Source organism: Salmo salar, chromosome ssa28, assembly GCF_905237065.1.
Source record: "Salmo salar chromosome ssa28, Ssal_v3.1, whole genome shotgun sequence".
In the NCBI taxonomy this organism is placed as follows: Eukaryota; Metazoa; Chordata; class Actinopteri; order Salmoniformes; family Salmonidae; genus Salmo; species Salmo salar.
Window position 1 is genome coordinate 36,407,224 of NC_059469.1, and position 22,947 is coordinate 36,430,170.

A 22,947-nucleotide genomic window follows, 5' to 3' on the forward strand; every position below is an offset into this window, starting at 1 on the left:
ACTCCACTACTCCTATTTTACTCCTTTTACTCCACATTTACACCACGTTTACTCCATTACTCCTATTTTACTTAACGTTTACTCCACGACTCCTATTGTACTCCACATTTACACCACATTTACTCCACTACTGCTATTTTACTCCACTACTGCTATTTTACTCCATTACTCCTATTTTACTCCACATTTACACCACATTTACTCCACTACACCACGTTTACTCCACTAAGAAATCAAGCAACTGTAAGTCTCTCAGGATAAGAGCGTCTGTTAAATGACTTAAATGCAAGTCGAGAAATGTTGTGTCTTTTCCCCAGCCAATCCCTCTGCTGAAGGAAGGGATGAACCACTCCATCACCCTGTCTCAGGTGCAGGTGGCTTCTCTATTGGCCAACGCCTTCTTCTGTACCTTCCCCCGACGCAACTCCAGGAAGTCAGAATACTTCAACTACCCTGACATCAACTTCTACAGGTACTACTTACTATCTGTTTCATGTAGTCATATTATCATATAACATTAGGATATTCCCCTGACATCAACTTCTGCAGAAAGGTGTACGTTTACCCTCCGTCCTCTTTGATCACAGAGGAGGCACATTTTTGTAAAATAGTTCATATATATATATAATAATATATATATAATAATAATATTATATATATATATATATATATATAATAATAATATATAATAATATTTATTTATTTATTATAAATATATATTTATTATAAATATATATATATATATATATATATATATATATATTTATTTATTATAAATATATATTTATTATATATATATTATAAATATATATTTATTTTATAATAATAATATTATATATATATATATATATATATATATATATATATATATATATAATAATAATATATAATAATATTTATTTATTTATTATAAATATATATTTATTATAAATATATATATATATATATATTTATTTATTATAAATATATATTTATTATATATATATTATAAATATATATTTATTTTATAATAATAATAATATAAAATATTTACTAAATAAACTAAAGTAAAATTCAATCAAAAAGTAACACAAGAAATATACATAACAATAACGGAGCTATGTACATGGGCTACCGATACCGAGTCAATGTGCGGGAGTACAGGGTTATCTGGGGGCTACAGGTTTATCGAAAAAAATTGTCCGTAGAGCTCTGAGACAGGATTGTGTCGAGGCACAGATTTATTTTTTTATTTAACCTTTATTTAACTAGGCAGTTCAGTTAAGAACAAATTCTTATTTACAATGACGGCCTACCCCGGCCAAACCTGGACAACGCTGGGCCAATTGTGCGCCGCCCTGTGGGACTCGCAATCAAGGCCGGCTGTGATACAGCCTGGATTCGAACCAGGGACTGTAGTGACGCCTCTTACACTGAGATGCAGTGCCTTACACCGCTGCTCCACTCGGCAGCCTGGGGAAGGGTACCACAAAATGTCTGCAGCATTGAAGGTCCCCAATAATGTAAATAGTCCTGGTGGCCATTTCATATCGTCTTGGGATTTGACATGTTCTGACCATAACTGCCATGGTCATTGGTCATTCTATCGGACAGTCCACATAATCTGATATGACCTATGAGATTCCATAGCTTCTCAAACTTGGGTAGGAATGACCGTTAAACATTTACAATTTGGATTTCTATCAGTTCTCTGTGTTCTGAGGTACAGTACCAGTCAAAAGTTTGGACACACCTACTCATTCCAGGTTTATTTTTTTTATTTTTTTTTACTGTTTTCTACATTATAAAATAATAGTGAAGACATCAAAACTATGAAATATCACACATGAAATCATGTAGTAACAAAAAAAAAGAGATTTTATATTTTAGATTCTTCAAAGTAGCCACCCTTTGCCTTGTTGACAGCTTTGCACACTCTTGGCATTCTCTCAACCAGCTTCATGAGGTAGTCACCTGGAATGCATTTCAATTAACAGGTGTGCCTTGTTTATTTGTGGAATTTCTTTCTTTCTTAATGCGTTAAAGGCCAATCAGTTGTGTTGTGACACGGTAGGGTTGGTATTCAGAAGATAGCCCTATTATGGCAAGAACACCTCAAATAAGCAAAGACAAACGACAGTCCATTATTCCTTTATTCCTTTATTATTTTTTATTTTATAATTTTCTACATTGTAGAATAATAGTGAAGACATCAACACTATGAAATAACAAAAATGGAATCATGTATTATCCAAAAGTGTTAAACAAATCAAAAATATATTTTAGATTTTAGATTCTTCAAAGTTGCCACCCTTTACCTTGATGACAGCTTTGCACACTCTTGGCATTCTCTCAACCAGCTTCAAGAGGTAGTCACCTGGAATGCATTTCAAGTAACAGGTGTGCCTTGTTAAAATGAATTCCTGCATTTGAGCGAATCAGTTATATTGTGACAAGGTAGTGGTGGTAAACAGAAGATAGCCCTATTTGGTAAAAGACCAAGTTCATGTAATGGCACGAACAGCTCAAATAAGCAAAGACAAACGACATTCCATTATTCCTTTAAGACATTGTCAGTAAATCCAAAACATTTCAAGAACTTTGAAAGTTTCTTCAAGTGCAGTCGCAAAAACCATCAAGCGCTGTGATGAAACTGGCTCTCATGAGGACCGCCACAGGAACGGAAGTTCATTAGAGTTACCAGCCTCAGAAATTACAGCACAAATAAATGCTTCACAGAGTTCAAGTAACAGACACATCTCAACATCAACTGTCCAGAGGAGACTGCGTGAATCCGGCCTTCATGGTAGAATTGCTGCAAAGAAACCACTACTAAAGGACACCAATAAGAAGAAGAGACTTGCTTGGGCCAAGAAACACAAGATTTTAGGTTGCAACAGCTGTGTCTTTGTGAGATGCAGAGAAGGTGAACGGATGATCTCTGCATGTGTGGTTCTTACTGTGAAGCAGGGAGGAGGAGGTGTGAGGTTGCTTTGCTGGGGACACTGTCTGTGATTTATTTAGAATTTAAGGCACACTTAACCTGCATGGCTACCACAGCATTCAGCAGCGATACATCATCCCATCTGGTTTGCGCTTAGTGGGACTATCATTTGTTTGTCAACAGTACAATGACCCAACACTCCTCCAGGCTGTGTAAGGGCTATTTGACCAAGAAGGCGAGTGATGGAGTTCTTCATCAGATGACCTGGCCTACACAATCACCCGACCTCAACCCAATTGAGATGGTTTGGGATGAGTTGGACCACAGAGTGAAGGAAAAGCAGCCAACAAGTGCTCAGCATATGTGGGAACTCCTTCAAGACTATTGGAAAAGCATTCCAGGTGAAGCTGGTTGAGAGAATGCCAAGTGTGTGCAATGCTGGAGAATCTCAAATATAATATATTTTGATTTGTTTAGTAAAAATAAAGAAAAACCCTGGACTGATTAGTTGTGTCCAAACTTTTGACTGGTACTGTATGTATGTTTATGTGGTTGCAGTTTGTGTGCTGCTGGTGCCAAAGCCAATTTCCCCATGGGGGATTAATGAAGTTGATTTAAACCCACCCCCAAGGTCTGTCCCGATTCCAAACCCACCCCCAAGGTCTGTCCCGATTCCAAACCCACCCCAAGGTCTGTCCCAATTTCAAACCCAACCCCAAAGTCTGTCCCGATTTCAAACCCACCCAAAAGTCTGTCCCGATTTCAAACCCACCCCCGAGGTCTGTCCTTGGAGAAGATCTGATAACAGAATTGTTGTTGCAGTGGTGGTGCGGTTTTTACTCCCTAATAGAGGAGCTTTTACTTCTAACGGTGACTTTATAGGATTAATGTAATGTAATACTAGCGCCTCTCTCCGTAATTCCTGAACCGAGAAGAGCTGCTGCTCTGTACACACTAACCATCTCTGTCGGCATCACACTTTTTTTGCGTTCCAAATGGTACCCCCCCCCGTACCCTTTTATAGTGCACTACGTTTAACCAGAGCCCTATGGGAATAGGGAACCATTTGGGACCCAGACAGTGTGATTATCTAAATGGAGAAGGGAATGAGATTAACATTGTCTCAGATGGCCATCTGTAACTACAGCCCTTTATACAGAAGGAGTATAGTAACTACAGCCCTTTACTAAAATACAGGAGGATTATAGTGACTCTAACTACAACCCTTTACTAAAATACAGGAGGATTATAGTGACTCTAACTACAGCCCTTTACTAAAATACAGGAGGATTATAGTGACTGTAACTACAACCCTTTACTAAAATACAGGAGGATTATAGTGACTCTAACTACAGCCCTTTACTAAAATACAGGAGGATTATAGTGACTCTAACTACAACCCTTTACTAAAATACAGGAGGATTATAGTGACTCTAACTACAGCCCTTTACTAAAATACAGGAGGATTATAGTGACTGTAACTACAACCCTTTACTAAAATACAGGAGGATTATAGTGACTCTAACTACAGCCCTTTACTAAAATACAGGAGGATTATAGTGACTCTAACTACAACCCTTTACTAAAATACAGGAGGATTATAGTGACTCTAACTACAGCCCTTTACTAAAATACAGGAGGATTATAGTGACTCTAACTACAGCCCTTCAATATTTAATTCAGCCGGTCGGATAAGGATTTCCTGAAAGAATAGAAAACCAGGAAGTCCTCTACTTTGGATCTGAGATGGAAGCTTAGTTAGCTAACAGTAAAAGCATTTGGAAATTACCTGAAACCCTGATGATGATATGTATTGGTGGACAAGCATGACGGTTAAGACCATTGAGATGGACTGTAAACTGTGCAGCAGTGAAAGAGATCCTGTTTGGCTGAGCTGGTCAGTCTAGTGGCACTTGGACACAAGCTAAGGCTGATTAACCTTGGCTGAGTTGCCTGTTGGAGGGAGAGGGTAGCCCCCCCACCCAATCTGTAGAGAGGGTAAACACCCAATGTACCCTAGGCTACATCACAATGCCACTGAAGATGATGATTTGAACACTTTGGCCATGTTCTGTTATAATCTCCACCCGGCACAGCTAGAAGAGGACTGGCCAACCCTCAGAGCCTGGTTCCTCTCTAGGTTTCTTCCTGGGTTCTGGCCTTTTCTAGGGAGTTTTTCCTAGCCACCGTGCTTCTACACCTGTGTTTGGGGTTTTAGGCTGGGTTTCTGTACAGCACTTTGACATCAGCTGATGTAAGAAGGGTTTTATAAATACATTTGATTGATTGATTGATGATGATGATGGTACGTCCAAGACAAAAGCAATGTTGAATGTGTATAAAAGGTTGAGGCCAGTGGTCAGTCTAGTGGCACTTGGGAACAAGCTAAGGCTTAATTAACCTTGGCTGGAGATTCCTGGTGGAAGGTAAACCCCCAACCTCTGTAAGGGCAGATAAAACCCCTAATGACCACCCAAGGACCCCTGCCTACACCGGCTACACCGTCCACTGATGGTGGTGTTGTGTCCAAGACAAGAGCATTGTTAGCCACTGATGATGTTGTGTCCAAGACAAGAGCATTGTTAGCCACTGATGATGTTGTGTCCAAGACAAGAGCATTGTTAGCCACTGATGATGTTGTGTCCAAGACAAGAGCATTGTTAGCCACTGATGATGTTGTGTCCAAGACAAGAGCATTGTTAGCCACTGATGATGTTGTGTCCAAGACAAGAGCATTGTTAGCCACTGATGATGTTGTGTCCAAGACAAGAGCATTGTTAGCCACTGATGATGTTGTGTCCAAGACAAGAGCATTGTTAGCCACTGATGATGTTGTGTCCAAGACAAGAGCATTGTTAGCCACTGATGATGTTGTGTCCAAGACAAGAGCATTGTTAGCCACTGATGATGTTGTGTCCAAGACAAGAGCATTGTTAGCCACTGATGATGTTGTGTCCAAGACAAGAGCATTGTTAGCCACTGATGATGTTGTGTCCAAGACAAGAGCATTGTTAGCCACTGATGATGTTGTGTCCAAGACAAGAGCATTGTTAGCCACTGATGATGTTGTGTCCAAGACAAGAGCATTGTTAGCCACTGATGATGTTGTGTCCAAGACAAGAGCATTGTTAGCCACTGATGATGTTGTGTCCAAGACAAGAGCATTGTTTGCCACTGATGATGTTGTGTCCAAGACAAGAGCATTGTTAGCCACTGATGATGTTGTGTCCAAGACAAGAGCATTGTTAGCCACTGATGATGTTGTGTCCAAGACAAGAGCATTGTTAGCCACTGATGATGTTGTGTCCAAGACAAGAGCATTGTTAGCCACTGATGATGTTGTGTCCAAGACAAGAGCATTGTTAGCCACTGATGATGTTGTGTCCAAGACAAGAGCATTGTTAGCCACTGATGATGTTGTGTCCAAGACAAGAGCATTGTTAGCCACTGATGATGTTGTGTCCAAGACAAGAGCATTGTTAGCCACTGATGATGTTGTGTCCAAGACAAGAGCATTGTTAGCCACTGATGATGTTGTGTCCAAGACAAGAGCATTGTTAGCCACTGATGATGTTGTGTCCAAGACAAGAGCATTGTTTGCCACTGATGATGTTGTGTCCAAGACAAGAGCATTGTTAGCCACTGATGATGTTGTGTCCAAGACAAGAGCATTGTTAGCCACTGATGATGTTGTGTCCAAGACAAGAGCATTGTTAGCCACTGATGATGTTGTGTCCAAGACAAGAGCATTGTTAGCCACTGATGATGTTGTGTCCAAGACAAGAGCATTGTTAGCCACTGATGATGTTGTGTCCAAGACAAGAGCATTGTTAGCCACTGATGATGTTGTGTCCAAGACAAGAGCATTGTTAGCCACTGATGATGTTGTGTCCAAGACAAGAGCATTGTTAGCCACTGATGATGTTGTGTCCAAGACAAGAGCATTGTTAGCCACTGATGATGTTGTGTCCAAGACAAGAGCATTGTTAGCCACTGATGATGTTGTGTCCAAGACAAGAGCATTGTTAGCCACTGATGATGTTGTGTCCAAGACAAGAGCATTGTTAGCCACTGATGATGTTGTGTCCAAGACAAGAGCATTGTTTGCCACTGATGATGTTGTGTCCAAGACAAGAGCATTGTTTGCCACTGATGATGTTGTGTCCAAGACAAGAGCATTGTTTGCCACTGATGATGTTGTGTCCAAGACAAGAGCATTGTTAGCCACTGATGATGTTGTGTCCAAGACAAGAGCATTGTTAGCCACTGATGATGTTGTGTCCAAGACAAGAGCATTGTTAGCCACTGATGATGTTGTGTCCAAGACAAGAGCATTGTTAGCCATCTCACTGATTTGGTCATTTAGAAGAGTGCCATTTTGGAAGAACCCTTGGCCTCCGCTTTGAGGAGATGCAGTAGTACAGATGTTTTCTTAGATCACTCAGCAAGGCCTCCTTTTAACACAATGAGTAGAAATGTATCTGGGATTCATTAAATACATTTGTAGTCTAGCAGGGGGAGGCTTTAAAAAAAAAAAAGTTGTTCTTGTTTGTCTCTCGGTAAAGTAGATTTGGTGCTGTTCTGTTGTAAGTTTCTTCATACAAATGAGAGTTCTAGTCTAATGAAAATGAACTGCACTCTGCAACACTTTTCTCTAAATGGGCAACCGAGCTACGTTACATCACATCTCTACGTGGAAAATCTTTGATGGATTGTTGCCATTATATAATTATGTATTCATTTCACCATTCCCAAAATACCATATTGGAATTCTATTACTAAAAGCCTGCTCTTACCTGCTCTTACCAACCATTGGCTGGCTAGCTGCCCTGTGAGAGCCCTGTGGGCTAAATAACATGACTCAAGATTGTTTCTACTAGGCTACAATGACAGAAAAGAAAAATGAGGAATGGACTTAAATTAATGAGTTTCTCTGGGCCTGGAGGGGCTCTCAGCCTCTCAGTGCATCCAGCCTTGTGTCATTAAGCCTTGTCATTCCTTTTGCTCTCATGAAATTTCTCTCTCTCTCTCTTTGATTGAAATTCCTCTCTCTCTCTCTCTGATTGAAATGGCATGCCGTCGAAGGGCAAAGCAGGAGGACGTACAGGAGTTTAGTAGATTTGGCCGTTGGTAGCGAGATGGTGATGGCCTTAATGCTGGGTTAGACATTCAGTTCAAATAGCCTCACTAGTGCACCTCCTATAGGCAGACAGCTTTTGTAGTAAGGCTGGATGAGATTAATAGCTTCCTGACATCTCTGCTCCTTTTTTAAAAGGGACATGGGGCCTTGTTAATGTAGCCCTGGGGTTGCTGGGAGGTTTTTTAAAAGGGACATGGGGCCTTGTTAATAATGTAGCCCTGGGGTTGCTGGGAGGTTTTTTAAAAGGGACATGGGGCCTTGTTAATAATGTAGCCCTGGGGTTGCTGGGAGGTTTTTTAAAAGGGACATGGGGCCTTGTTAATGTAGCCCTGGGGTTGCTGGGAGGTGGAAAGGGACATGGGGCCTTGTTAATGTAGCCCTGGGGTTGCTGGGAGGTTTTTTTAAAGGGACATGGGGCCTTGTTAATAATGTAGCCCTGGGGTTGCTGGGAGGTTTTTTAAAAGGGACATGGGGCCTTGTTAATGTAGCCCTGGGGTTGCTGGGAGGTGGAAAGGGACATGGGGCCTTGTTAATGTAGCCCTGGGGTTGCTGGGAGGTGGAAAGGGACATGGGGCCTTGTTAATGTAGCCCTGGGGTTGCTGGGAGGTGGAAAGGGACATGGGGCCTTGTTAATGTAGCCCTGGGGTTGCTGGGAGGTGGAAAGGGACATGGGGCCTTGTTAATGTAGCCCTGGGGTTGCTGGGAGGTGGAAAGGGACATGGGGCCTTGTTAATGTAGCCCTGGGGTTGCTGGGAGGTGGAAAGGGACATGGGGCCTTGTTAATAATGTAGCCCTGGGGTTGCTGGGAGGTGGAAAGGGACATGGGGCCTTGTTAATAATGTAGCCCTGGGGTTGCTGGGAGGTGGAAAGGGACATGGGGCCTTGTTAATGTAGCCCTGGGGTTGCTGGGAGGTGGAAAGGGACATGGGGCCTTGTTAATGTAGCCCTGGGGTTGCTGGGAGGTGGAAAGGGACATGGGGCCTTGTTAATGTAGCCCTGGGGTTGCTGGGAGGTGGAAAGGGACATGGGGCCTTGTTAATAATGTAGCCCTGGGGTTGCTGGGAGGTGGAAAGGGAGCCCGTGTTTTTTTTCTTTTCTGTTTTAGTTTTTTTCCCTCATTCTTTTCTATTCGTTTCCTTTTTGTGTAAGTGCTGTGGAGTAGAGGGACACATGAGTGTGACTTTGTGATGGGACTGAGGCCTGGGGCAAACTGCCATTGTTGAAACGATGTAAGAAGCACTTTCTACCAGTGGCGGTCAGTGCCATTTTAAGATGAGGGAGGACAAAACATATATTTTTTTTTCTCCATTTAGCATGACCTTATTTCCTTTACAGCATATTGGATGACTGTCATTCATATTCCATTCACCCAGTTCAATGTAACAGTGATAGGTTTAGGCTACTACTATAATTTTCCCTGTACCCATCATGAGATTGCTTCAACCTAGCCTATGAATGAAAGTTTACAACGTAGGTGCACACAGGTCGCGAGACAAATTTGAGGTGACAGACAGTGACATTCAATACCGCCTTGCACAGGCAGTGCATCGAGCTGATATAGGGTGATATAGGGCAAACGAGAGTTTCTGTTGGACAAATTCAGGAATGTTTATCCCCGTTTTTGTTCCCTTTGCTTCCGTTTAAGATACGTTCTACAACAGAATCGTTGGAATGAATACACCGCTGATCACATGTAAACGGAGTTCACTCTCATAGCAGCCACGTTGTATTCCTTCTCTTCCCTTCGCTTGTGGACTTCAATGCATAACACATCAGCTGTATTTGACCAGGTGGAGAGAAAAAAACTACTTTCCAAGCCAAACCACTACACACAGACAGCCTTCATCGTTGTCTCCATATTAGCTAAAGTAACGTCCTAGTCAACATAGCTAATATTACTAACGGTTAGTAAACCCGCTACAATCATGTAGTAACGTTATAATGTACAGTTAGTAAGCAGTTACACCGGCGGGCCCCAGTAGGCTAAACTAGCTAACATAGCATCCCACTGATTGAGCAAGGTGTTTTAGTAGGCTAAACTAGCTAACATAGCATCCCACTGATTGAGCAAGGTGTTTCAGTAGGCTAAACTAGATAGCTCCGTCTGCTAGCTAAGTAAGTGAAACTGAAAGTGAGGGAAAAAATACAATCTCTCTCTCGCATCTCCTTCATTTTGGAAGAAAGTAAACATTCTCTGATCCTTTGATTGGGTGGACAACATGTCAGTTCATGCTGCAAGAGCTCTGATAGGTTGGAGGACGTCCTCTGTCAGTTGTCATAATTACTGTGTAAGTCTATGGAAGGGGGTGAGAACCATGAGCCTCCTAGGTTTTCTTTTGACGTCAATGTACCCAGAGGAAGACGGTAGCTAGCTGTCCTCCGGCTACACCATGGTGCTACCCTACAGAGTGCTGTTGAGGCTACTGTAGACCTTCTCAAATCAAATTTGATTTGTCACATACACATGTTTAACAGATTTTATTGCTGGTGTTGCGAAATGCTTTGGTTTCTAGCTCCAACAGTGCAGTAATATCTTACAAAATAGTGTTTTAATCAGTTATTTGGTGACGTGATTATATTTAGTATCATTTTATCTAAAAATGTATGACTTATTTTCATGAAATTCACTGAGGATGGTTCTCCCCTCCCTTCTGAGGAGCCTCCACTGCTTTCTACATAACCGGCCTGGCCCGGCTGCAGTGACTGAAAGGGAAGCTGAGCGAGGGATGATTCTAATTCATATCAAAAGTTCAAGCTTGACTGAACTCACATGGATGGACAAAGTTTGAGGCCTGTGCTCAGTCTCTCTCTCTCTCTCTTCCTTCTCTCTTTCTTCTCTCTTTCTCTCTCTTCCTTCTTTCTTTCTTTTCTCTCTTACCTCCTCTCTCTTTCCTTCTCTCCCCGTCTCTCTCTCGGTCTCTCTCTCCCTGTCTCTCTCTCTCGCCATGTCTCTCTCTTCAGTACTGGTGACACTGTGTGTCGTCTCTTCCAATCCTTCTCATTTTAGTAATGAAATCAAATAATTAGCAGTTGTTCTTAAGGGACCCCTACAGACGAAGGTATTTCACTAGAGGGTAGTAGTTATTTACTGCCTGCCCAGAAGGACTGGGATGTGTGGACTCAAACACCCAGTGGCTTTTTCCATCGTCATCCACCTGGTTCAACCATCAACTGTCCTTTGATGTTCTGAAATATTGTAGTGGAGTCAATACATAATTAGACTACTTACTTACAGGGATAATCCACCCCCAGAAATCAAATATATCATGAAACTCCTGTCAATTTGGTGAAATCCTATGTTCTATCAGTGGGTAAATTAAAAAACATTTTCCAATGATTTAACTTCTAAGTGGTCCGTCTGTGAAATCAGGAAGTGGTATAGGATTACATCCTAGCTACATGGTTCTCATCACTGCAGATGGGGGATAACACTATCACTTTTCATAACGCTTTTAAAACAATGACCTGCACTCCAGATCACCAAATCAGCCAGTAGGTGGTATGGACATATTTGTTTAGAATCTATCCGTCCATCTACAATGCTTTCAGAAAGTATTTATACCCCTTGACTTATTCCACATTTTGTTGTTACAGCCTGAATTCAAAATGGATTAAATATATTTTTTCTTACCCATCTACACAGAATTCCCCATATTGACAAAGTGAAAACATGTTTTTTAAATTTAATGTATTCAAAATGAAATCTCATTTACTTAAGTGTTCACACCCCTTAGTCAATAAATATTTGAGTCACCTTTGGCAGTGATTACAGATGTGAGTCTTTCTGGGTAAGTCTCTAAGAGTTTTGCACACTGGGATTGTACAATATTTTCACATTACTATTTTTTATAGACAACCATTTTCTTGCCATAGATTTTCAAGACGATTTTTATTTTTTGAAAATATTTTTAACCTTTATTTAACTAGGCAAGTCAGTTAAGAACAAATTCTTATTTACAATGACGGCCTAACCCGGCCAAATCCTAACCCAGGCGACGCTGGGCCAATTGTGCGCTGCCCTATGGGACTCCCAATCACGGCTGGATGTGATACAGCCTGGATTCGAGCCAGGGACTGTAGTGACCCCTCTTACACTGAGATGCAGTGCCTTAGACCGCTGCGCCATTCGAGAGCCCAAAATAATAATTCACTCAAAACCACACATTCCTTTGACTTACATTGTTAAATAACGCTAATATGTGAGAATACCATGTTGTGATTTTCATTTTTTTGTTGTTGCATTTCAACATTATACTAAGGTAGGAAGCAAAATTGTTATAGAAATCAGTTGGAGCTCAGGTCGACTACGAAACCCAGAATGCAATTTATTCTCTCTGGACAGGCTGGAAAACATAGCTACACTCAATAACAAAGTCCATACCTGCATGTGAAGTAGCTAGCTAGTTGTAAAATCCCCGAAACAAACTGCACTATCAATTTAGAAGTTAAAATTTCACCATGTTAAACTCAGAAGAGATCATGTCCTAGCTCAGAAACTTAGAATGAGCAGTTGCCGTGGCAACACACGCCAGGGAGATCAGAGGAGAAACTAGCGACAGGAAAGTTCGGCTCTTTTTACTGACTGTTCTTTTTGTTTTGACTCGTTCAGTCAAAAAAAAAAATAACATCTTTCAACTTATTTCATTAATTTGATTCAGTATTGCCCAGAACTGATTTTGTGTCACTGGCCTATACACAATATCCCATAATGTCAAAAGAGGAATTATGTTTTTAGAAATGTCCAGAAATGTTACTTTTTTTTTTTTTTTAGATTAAATGTATTGAGTCAATAAGTATTCATGGTCTTAAAAAAAACATTGTTGTAGCTCGACCACTTTCCACTGTAGATGTGGAAGAGCGACATAGGAGGATGCTGTGGATTGAGACACAGCTCGTGCAAAAACACACAAGCTAAAATGTCTTTGAGTCAATAAGTATTCAACCCCTTTGTTTACAGCAAGATTAAATAAATTCAGGAGTAAAAATATCTGTACCCAACACACAATTATCTGTAAGGTCCCTCAGTCAAGCAGTGAATTTCAAACACAGTTTTAACCAAAGACCAAGGAGGTTTTCTAATGCCTTGTAAAGAAAGGCACCTATTGGTAGATGGGTAAAATAAATATATATCTGCCATTGAATATCCCTTTGAGCATGGTGAAGTTATGAATTACACTTTAGATGGTGTATCAATACTCCCAGTCACTACAAAGATACAGGCGTTCTTCATAACTCAGTTGCCGGAGAGGAAGGAAACCACTCAGGGATTTCATTATGAGGCCAATAGTAACTTTAAAGCAGTTTGAGTTTAATGGCTGTAACAGGGGAAAACTGAAGGATCAAGAACATTGTAGTTACTCCACAATACTAACATAAATTACAGAGTGAAAAGACAGAAGCCTGTACAGAATAAAAAATATTCCTGTTTGCAACAATGTACTAAAGTAATACTGCAAAACATGTGGCAAAGAAATTAACTTTATGTCCTGAATACAAAGTGTTATGTTTGGGGCAAATCCAACACAACTAATCATTGAGTACCACTCTTTATATTTGTAAGCATGGTGGTGATGACATCATGTTATGACAAGGACTTTTTTTAGGATAAAAAGAAACATAATATAGCTAAGCACAGGCAAAATCCTTGAGGATAACCTGGTTCAGTCTGCTTTCCTACAGACACTGTGGGAGACAAATTCACCTTTCAGCAGGACAATAACCTAAAACACAAGGCCAAATATACACTGGAGTTGCTTACCAAGACAACATGGAATGTTCCTAAGAGGCCTAGTTACAGATTTGACTTAAATCATGGGGCGGCAGGTGGCCTAGTGGTTAGAGCGTTGGACTAGTAACCGAAAGGTTGCAAGATTGAATCCCTGAGCTGACAAGGTAAAAATCTGTCATTCTGCCCCTGAACAAGGCAGTTAACCCACTGTTCCTAGGCCGTCATTGTAAATAAGAATTTGATCTTAACTGACTTGCCTAGTTAAATAAAGGTTACACACACCACACAGACCAAAAAGTTATTTTGTTGGCATTTACGTATGTTCCCATTACCAGTAAAACACAATTAAATATATATATATATTTCTTTCACTTACTTGCTGTGCTGTTTCATTGTTCAGTTGTTTCATTCTCAACCAGGATTTCTATGAAACGCCATTTGGGTCTTTACGTGTCAAAAAAGATGCACACTATTTGATGTGTCAAACACTCTTGTTGACCAATCAGGACCTGAATATGACCACACGTCACATAATTTAATGAGGTCATACATTTTTTACATAGTTATTACACTATCACTTGTATTGCATATGTCACAACGATTCATCAATACCTATGCTATGATGCTGGTAAAGTTGTCTTGTGCACCCACAGTGCCGGTCATAAAAAAAATTGCTAGCTCATGGATGCAAACAATGTTCTTCCCCCAAAACATAGCAAAACGACATTGTTTCAGTAGCTATAGTTAGCTAGCTAACTATCTAGCTAGGTGCCATCATGTAAAATAACCCTAATTTATAAGACAGTTCTTATTTGATTAATGGTGGTCGGACCCATCTGTGAAGCTAGCCAAAATAAGGATTAGCCACAATAGTGGACTTTGCGGTTAGCTTTTAAAATAAAAGTATGTCATTGACAGTAATGCAAATGAATACAAGTAGTCGAATTATGCTATAATTGAGTAGATTATGCTAAACGAGGTTGTAATGTTATATAAAATCAACAAAAACAATCATTTGTTAATTTGACAAAAATCTGTTGAAATCACACTGGATGTATTTATACTTTAGAATTGCATTGTGGGAATACTTATTCCACTGTACAGCTTTACCTATGGACATGGGGTATCAGTCTACTCAGTGACACCTAGAACATTAGCATTGTGGCTCTTATTGCGGGACTGAATTGAGCCACATTTATTGTCAACCTATGTGTATTGAACACTATTCCCGAGGAAAAACAATACTGTGTGGATGTTTTGGAGTCTGATAACTCTGAGGAGGACGTTGGGGGGGGGGGGGGATAGCTTGGGTATTGAGTAGACTGATACCCCTTTTCATTGATCTCCAATCCTTACGTAAAGCTGTACAATGCAATATGAATGTCAATGCACACAATAGGCTGACTGGGGAGGTGATTTCAAACAGTCACAGTCCCGTGATAAGAGCTACAATGCGAATATTTGCGTAAACTTTTCACAGTTGTGTTCTGTGGGTGTCACTGAGTATTTCATTGCTTCACATTCCAACCTTGTTTAACATTATCTAGTCTAAATATGGCATGATTCCACCAATTGGTAACCTTCAGCATCATATTTCAAAGAGGTAGTTTTATTTTGAAGGTAAATTCCACTATTGTGCCTAATCCTTATTGTGGCTAGCTTCACAACACATAACCAGGTCCAGTCGAGACTCACTAGCCAGATGAAACTAGCTGGCTGCTTATAACGTTAGCTTTGGGCAACAGGGTTAAGTAGCTGGCCAGCTATCTATTTTCATGAACTGAAGTTCAATTTCGATAGGCGAACAACAAGTGGCTACCTAGCTAATACTTACTCACAAGGATTCCTAAATCATTGCTAAGAATAGTGAAAATGACTCCAGTTTCTACTGGTTATTGTTTTCAGGCTGGTTGTATTGGTGCTAGCTAGGTTACCAAACTAAAGCTAACTAGCTAGCTACCCCAGAAGTTGCGGTCGAACAAATAATGCTTTATTACCAACGCGGTATTGTAAACACATCGTTCGTGGCCTGGTGTTTTGCTTGTTTGCAGACTTTTTTTGTACCGCTTTGACAGTGCTACGGATAGTAGTGGTGGCGCTTGGCTTGCACATGCAAATTCAGAATACACAACATTCTATAATAGAAAGGTGTTATTTGACGCTTATTGAAGCTTATATAATGCGTCAAATAGTGATTGTGTTATTTGATGTGCAGCTTTTTTTGACACGCTGTTAGGTTCTAATTCTCAGAGTAAAACACTCAACTAACATTTATGAAAGCTTAACCAAGTTTATTCTGCCCAGAGGGTTAAAACAGCTGCATTCAGACAAAACATGTTTCAACAAGTTTTATATACACTCCAATTTAGGCACTCCTCTCCAATCCTTACATCTTTTATGGTCTGACAGGAAGAGGAAGTGATGGGGTATTAAACCATTGTTTCTCCCTTAAGGGGATATGACCTAACCTCAACCCCCTTGATGCTAACCCAAAGATCTCCACCCATATCCCCTATAGCAATCCTGTGACTTCCTCCCATCCACCCAACACATTCCAAAGCCATCTGGCTCCAACAGATAACTATTAACTTCTGATGTAAAAACCAGTCTCTATCGCTGCTCAGATACTCTACTGCTGAGTATAACAGTTCTAAGTTTAACCCAGAATCTTAACAACGCAAAGACCCAAACGGCGTTCCATAGTATGTGGTGAAGCTAATAGCAGTGACGCTATTACTGTGTAACTCCGGTAGGGCAACATCTGAACAATAGCGCACTTGGTAACGTTAGTGTGTACCGGTGCTCGACCAGTCGGCGAAAGCCAACATCACCCACTACAGGCAACGGTTGATTGTCATGGGCAATGAATTCCATTATCTTGGCGTTAATGGATTTCGCCTTTTGAGTTGTCTTGCTGAAATTTTCTTACTTGTTCAAATGACTGCTGGACTTGTTGACTGCTCGATCCACACAGCAGACATTTTGGGCTAGGTTAGGAATGCTGCGTTGCAGGTGTAGAGCAACATTTTACGTGGCGTCATTACGTCATGTACCTACGTTATATAGGTATGTACGGCAGCTTTGACATCGGTTTTTCACATCGGTGTTCATCTAGACATTGGGCCGATACCGATGTTGCCATTTTTAGCTAATATCGTCCGATTCCGATATGTTCACCAACATATAATGCATCCCTACTGTTAATTACACTGTTAGAAACAATACTAATCTTAAACTTGATTTTAAATGTATTTAAGCTGTTCTGTAGCCTTTGAAAGACTCTTTGAGACTTAACATGAACTCTTACTTCCTTTCAGGCTGTTTGAGGGCTCTTCCCCAAAGAAGAGGGAGAAACTTAAAACACTTTTGTGCTATTTTAGAAGTGTAATTGAGCAAAGTAAGTTTTTTTTGTATTATCAAATTATTGTTATGGCAATTATTTTATATTGGTTTCAAACCAAAAAGCATTGATGATTGAGTTAACTTTTTTTTGGTTTGTTTTATGTTTCAGAACCTACTGGACTTGTAACATTCACAAGAAAATGCTTGGATCGTCCTCCAAATTGGAAAAAGTAATGAACTTCATGTGGAATTACTGTCGATTTTTATTAAATGTATTTATTTTTATTTTATCCAGTAATTGTATGGATTTTATTCAAATAGGAACAAGGGGGAAAAATTGTTTACAGAATGTTGATCGAGCTAAAAAAAGGCCATTCGTTTTTTTTCTATGTTCCAGCTCTCAGAATCAGCTCACCAAGCTTCACATAACATGTGCAGGAACCATAGAAGACGACGGGCACGGCATGCTGCAGGTAAGATATACGGAAGAGTTGACATACAACTCTATATGACTAAATGTACGGGCTGTGTCCCAAATGGCACCCTATTCCCTATTTAGTGCACTAATTATTTATATTTATATATTTTTTTGTTGTTGTTGTTTTGTTTACAAAGGCCCATAGGCCTCTGGTCAGAAGTAGTGGATGAAATATGGAATAAGGAGCTATTTTACATGCGCCCGTGTTGTGCCGAGAGAGCATGATTTAGTATTCTAGAAGCATCTCGGTGGAGAAGGAGTCTTATTGTACATTCCAGGGTTCTTCATTCTATATTCTAAGCCACACATCCAGCCTAGAGGGGCTCCCTGCCTTTCCCTTCTCTTTTTATATACTGTGATTGTCAATCACAGAGTCGACCTCGCACACGTACTCCTAGCTTTAACTCAGAATGCTTACTGCTACTGAACAGGTCCTTTTGAGGAAGCGGACACGTCTGTGGGACTGCGTGCTGGGACTGGGGTCGAGGCCCTGCACTCCCTCTGCTCTCTACCCAGTCCGTTCTACTCTCTCCCTGTCAGGCCGGCCCACTCTCCCTAGTCCCTTTCACCTTTTAGTTTGCCTGTGGAGGCTGTGGTTGCCAAGGGCTGACAGCTGATGGGTGACATGATCAGATTCAGCTAGGGCCTGGGCTCCCTGCCATCAGAGTGAAGGGGCTCTCTGGTGAGGAGGGGCTCTCTGACAGCCTGTCAAAGAAAGACAGCAGACTGTGTGTGCTGCATCCTGGGGCCCCTCCCACCACGCAACTGACTGACTGGGCCCCCCCCCCACCACCCAACTGTCTGACTGGCCCCCCCCCACCACCCAACTGACTGACTGGCCCCCCCCACCACCCAACTGACTGACTGGGCCCCCCCCACCACCCAACTGACTGACTGGGCCCCCCACCACCCACCTGACTGACTGGGCCCCCCCACCACCCACCTGACTGACTGGGCCCCCCACCACCACCCAACTGATTGACTGGGCCCCCCCACCACACAACTGACTGACTGGGCCCCCTACCACCACCCAACTGACTGACTGGGCCCCCCACCACCAACCAACTGACTGACTGGGCCCCCCCCCACCCAACTGTCTGACTGGGCCCCCCCACCACCCAACTGTCTGACTGGGCCCCCCCCCACCACCCAACTGTCTGACTGGCCCCCCACCACCACCCAACTGTCTGACTGGGCCCCCCCCACCACCCAACTGACTGACTGGGCCCCCCCAACCCAACTGTCTGACTGGGGCCCTCCCCCCCACCACCCAACTGGCTGACTGCCCCCCCCACCACCCAACTGACTGACTGGGCCCCCCCCACCCAACTGACTGACTGGGCCCCCCACCCAACTGACTGACTGGGCCCCCCCCACCCAACTGACTGACTGGGCCCCCCACCACCACCCAACTGACTGACTGGGCCCCCCCACCACCCAACTGTCTGACTGGGCCCCCCACCACCCAACTGACTGACTGGCCCCCCCACCACCCAACTGTCTGGGCCCCCCCACCACCACCCAACTGACTGACTGGGCCCCCCCCACCACCCAACTGACTGACTGGGCCCCCCCCACCACCCAACTGGCTGACTGGGCCCCCCCACCACCCAACTGTCTGACTGGGCCCCCCCACCACCCAACTGTCTGACTCGGCCCCCCCACCACCCAACTGACTGACTGGCCCCCCACCACCCAACTGACTGACTGGGCCCCCCACCACCCAACTGTCTGACTGGGCCCCCCCTTACCCAACTGTCTGACTGGGCCCCCCACCACCCAACTGACTGACTGGGCCCCCCCCACCACCCAACTGGCTGACTGCCCCCCCCACCCAACTGGCTGACTGCCCCCCCCACCACCCAACTGGCTGACTGGGCCCCCCCCACCACCCAACTGACTGACTGGCCCCCCCCCCACCCAACTGACTGACTGGGCCCCCCCCACCACCCAACTGACTGACTGGCCCCCCCACCACCCAACTGACTGACTGGGCCCCCCCCACCCAACTGACTGACTGGGCCCCCCCACCCAACTGTCTGACTCGCTGCCTCAGAGTCTTGTGTGCAGGGGTTGAGACGGACCGAGTTGGCCCTGCCTGTCCTGGGCTGTCTAAAGGACAGTGAGCCAAAACTGACAGTCCTGAAAATGGTGGATTATACAGTTTCCTATGCAGCAAAATCATCAGTATTCCTGTCTATATCAGGCCTTGAACAACCTTGTTTGTTTCTTGTTTTGTTGTGAAATGATAATTATAATAAACAGACTTAGTGCTATAAATTGGCAGCTTCACTGGGTTGGCACTGACCTTGGGTTTGTGGCCCAAATCGCACCATATTCCTTGTATAGTGCACTGTTTTTAACCAGTGTGCTATGGCCCTTTTTCCCTATATAGTGCACTATGGCCCTTGGTCAAAAATAGGGTGCCATTTGGGACTTACACTGGTACGCACCCTGTGAGTGACTCTGGGGTGCAGAGAGCAGGACAGGAGTACTGCTCTGTTCTAACTCTGTTGTGATGTTGGCCGTCTACTCTGTTCTGCTCCGCTGTCCGTTACTCTGTTCTGCTCCGCTGTCCGTTACTCTGTTCTGCTCCGCTGTCCGTTACTCTGTTCTGCTGTCCGTTACTCTGTTCTGCTCCGCTGTCCGTTACTCTGTTCTGCTGTCCGTTACTCTGTTCTGCTCCGCTGTCCGTTACTCTGTTCTGCTCCGCTGTCCGTTACTCTGTTCTGCTCCGCTGTCCGTTACTCTGTTCTGCTGTCCGTTACTCTGTTCTGCTCCGCTGTCCGTTACTCTGTTCTGCTCCGCTGTCCGTTACTCTGTTCTGCTCCGCTGTCTGTTACTCTGTTCTGCTCCGCTGTCCGTTACTCTGTTCTGCTCTGCTGTCCGTTACTCTGTTCTGCTCTGCTGTCCGTTACTCTGTTCTGCTCCGCTGTCCGTTACTCTGTTCTGCTCCGCTGTCTATTACTCTGTTCTGCTCTGCTGTCCATTACTCTGTTCTGCTGTCCATTACTCTGTTCTGCTGTCCGTTACTCTGTTCTGCTGTCCATTACTCTGTTCTGTTCTGCTGTCCATTACTCTGTTCTGCTGTCCATTACTCTGTTCTGCTGTCCATTACTCTGCTCTGCTGTCCATTACTCTGCTCTGCTGTCCGTTACTCTGCTCTGCTGTCCGTTACTCTGTTCTGCTCCGCTGTCCGTTACTCTGTTCTGCTCCGCTGTCCGTTACTCTGTTCTGCTCCGCTGTCCGTTACTCTGTTCTGCTCCGCTGTCTATTACTCTGTTCTGCTCCGCTGTCCATTACTCTGTTCTGCTCCGCTGTCCATTACTCTGTTCTGCTCTGCTGTCCATTACTCTGCTCCGCTGTCCATTACTCTGTTCTGCTGTCCATTACTCTGTTCTGTTCTGCTGTCCATTACTCTGTTCTGCTCTGCTGTCCATTACTCTGCTCTGCTGTCCATTACTCTGCTCTGCTCCGCTGTCCATTACTCTGTTCTAGAGGTCGACCGACTATGATTTTTCAACGCCGATACCGATTATTGGAGGACCAAAAAAGCCGATACAGATTAATTACTTATTTGTAATAATGACAATTACAACAATACTGAATGAACACTTTTTTTATTTTAACTTAATATAATACATCAATAAAATCAATTTAGCCTGAAATAAATAATGAAACATGTTCAATTTGGTTTAAACAATGCAAAAACAAAGTGTTGGAGAAGAAAGTAAAAGTGCATTATGTGCCATGTAAAAAAGCTACCGTTTAAGTTCCTTGCTCAGAACATGAGAACATAGGAAAGCTGGTGATTCCAGCTGTGGTGGTTGGTTATAAGAATTATGGGACTATTTATCTCTATACGAGTTGTATTTCATATACCTTTGACTATTGGATGTTCTTATAGGCACTTTAGTATTGCCAGTGTAACAGTATAGCTTCCGTCCCTCTCCTCGCACCAACCTGGGCTCGAACCAGGAACACACCGACAACAGCCGCCCTCGAAGCATCGTTAACCATAAAAGCCGCGGCCCTTGCAGAGCAAGGGGAACAACTACTTCAAGGTCTCAGAGTGACGTCACCGATTGAAACGCTATTAGCGCGCATCCCGCTAACTAGCTAGCCATTTCACATGGGTTACACCAGCCTAATCTCGGGAGTTGATAGGCTTGAAGTCATAAACAGCTCAATGCTTGAAGCACAGCTTAGAGCTGCTTATGTACAGTATCTTAGGTACTGTACTCGGCTGTCTGATGTATCCTAGATACTGTACTCTGCTGTCTGATGTATCCTAGGTACTGTACTCGGCTGTCTGATGTATCCTAGATACTGTACTCGGCTGTCTGATGTATCTTAGGTACTGTACTCGGCTGTCTGATGTATCCTAGGTACTGTACTCGGCTGTCTGATGTATCCTAGGTACTGTACTCGGCTGTCTGATGTATCCTAGATACTGTACTCTGCTGTCTGATGTATCCTAGGTACTGTACTCGGCTGTCTGATGTATCCTAGGTACTGTACTCGGCTGTCTGATGTATCCTAGGTACTGTACTCGGCTGTCTGATGTATCCTAGATACTGTACTCTGCTGTCTGATGTATCCTAGGTACTGTACTCGGCTGTCTGATGTATCCTAGGTACTGTACTCGGCTGTCTGATGTATCCTAGGTACTGTACTCGGCTGTCTGATGTATCCTAGATACTGTACTCTGCTGTCTGATGTATCCTAGGTACTGTACTCGGCTGTCTTCTTCATGTGTGCGCTGCCCTGCTCTCTCTCTCTGCAGGTGGACTTTGCCAACCGGTTTGTGGGCGGAGGAGTCACCGGATCAGGTCTGGTTCAGGAAGAGATTCGCTTCCTGATTAACCCTGAACTCATCGTCTCTCGCCTCTTCACTGAAGCCCTGCTGCAAAATGAGTGTCTCATCATCACAGGTCAGACAATCCCCACTAGTGTCTTCCCTAATAACCATACAGAAATAAAACATCCCAGAAATGTTCATTAGGCATAACAAAAAGCTTATTTCTCTCAAATGTTGTGCACACATTGGTGTACATCCCTGAAAGTGAGCATTTTTCCTTTGTCGAGATAATCCATCCACCTGACAGGTGTGACATATCAAGGAGCTGATGAAACAGCATGATCATTACACAGGTGCACCTTGTGCTGGGGACAATAAAAGGCCACTTTAAATGTGCAGTTTTGTCACACAACACAATGCCACAGACGTCTGGTGTTTTGAGGGAGATTGCAATTGGCATGCTGACCGCAGGAATGTCCACCAGAGCTGTTGCCAGAGAAGTGTCCCATGGTGGAGGTGGGGTTATGGTATGGGC

The 22,947-nt window shown here is 43.2% G+C and overlaps 1 protein-coding gene across 3 annotated transcripts in view; it reads left to right on the plus strand.

Moving 5' to 3' along the window:
• Nucleotides 1–22,947, plus strand: part of parga (poly (ADP-ribose) glycohydrolase a) — a 105,002-nt gene that overhangs the window by 38,226 nt on the left and 43,829 nt on the right. For all 3 annotated transcript variants that reach the window (XM_014180372.2, XM_014180374.2, XM_014180373.2), the window contains 5 exons: nucleotides 318–472; nucleotides 17,109–17,188; nucleotides 17,303–17,363; nucleotides 17,531–17,606; nucleotides 22,398–22,545. In XM_014180372.2, coding sequence (XP_014035847.1) covers nucleotides 318–472; nucleotides 17,109–17,188; nucleotides 17,303–17,363; nucleotides 17,531–17,606; nucleotides 22,398–22,545 — 520 coding nt within the window. The remainder of the gene's footprint in view (nucleotides 1–317; nucleotides 473–17,108; nucleotides 17,189–17,302; nucleotides 17,364–17,530; nucleotides 17,607–22,397; nucleotides 22,546–22,947) is intronic.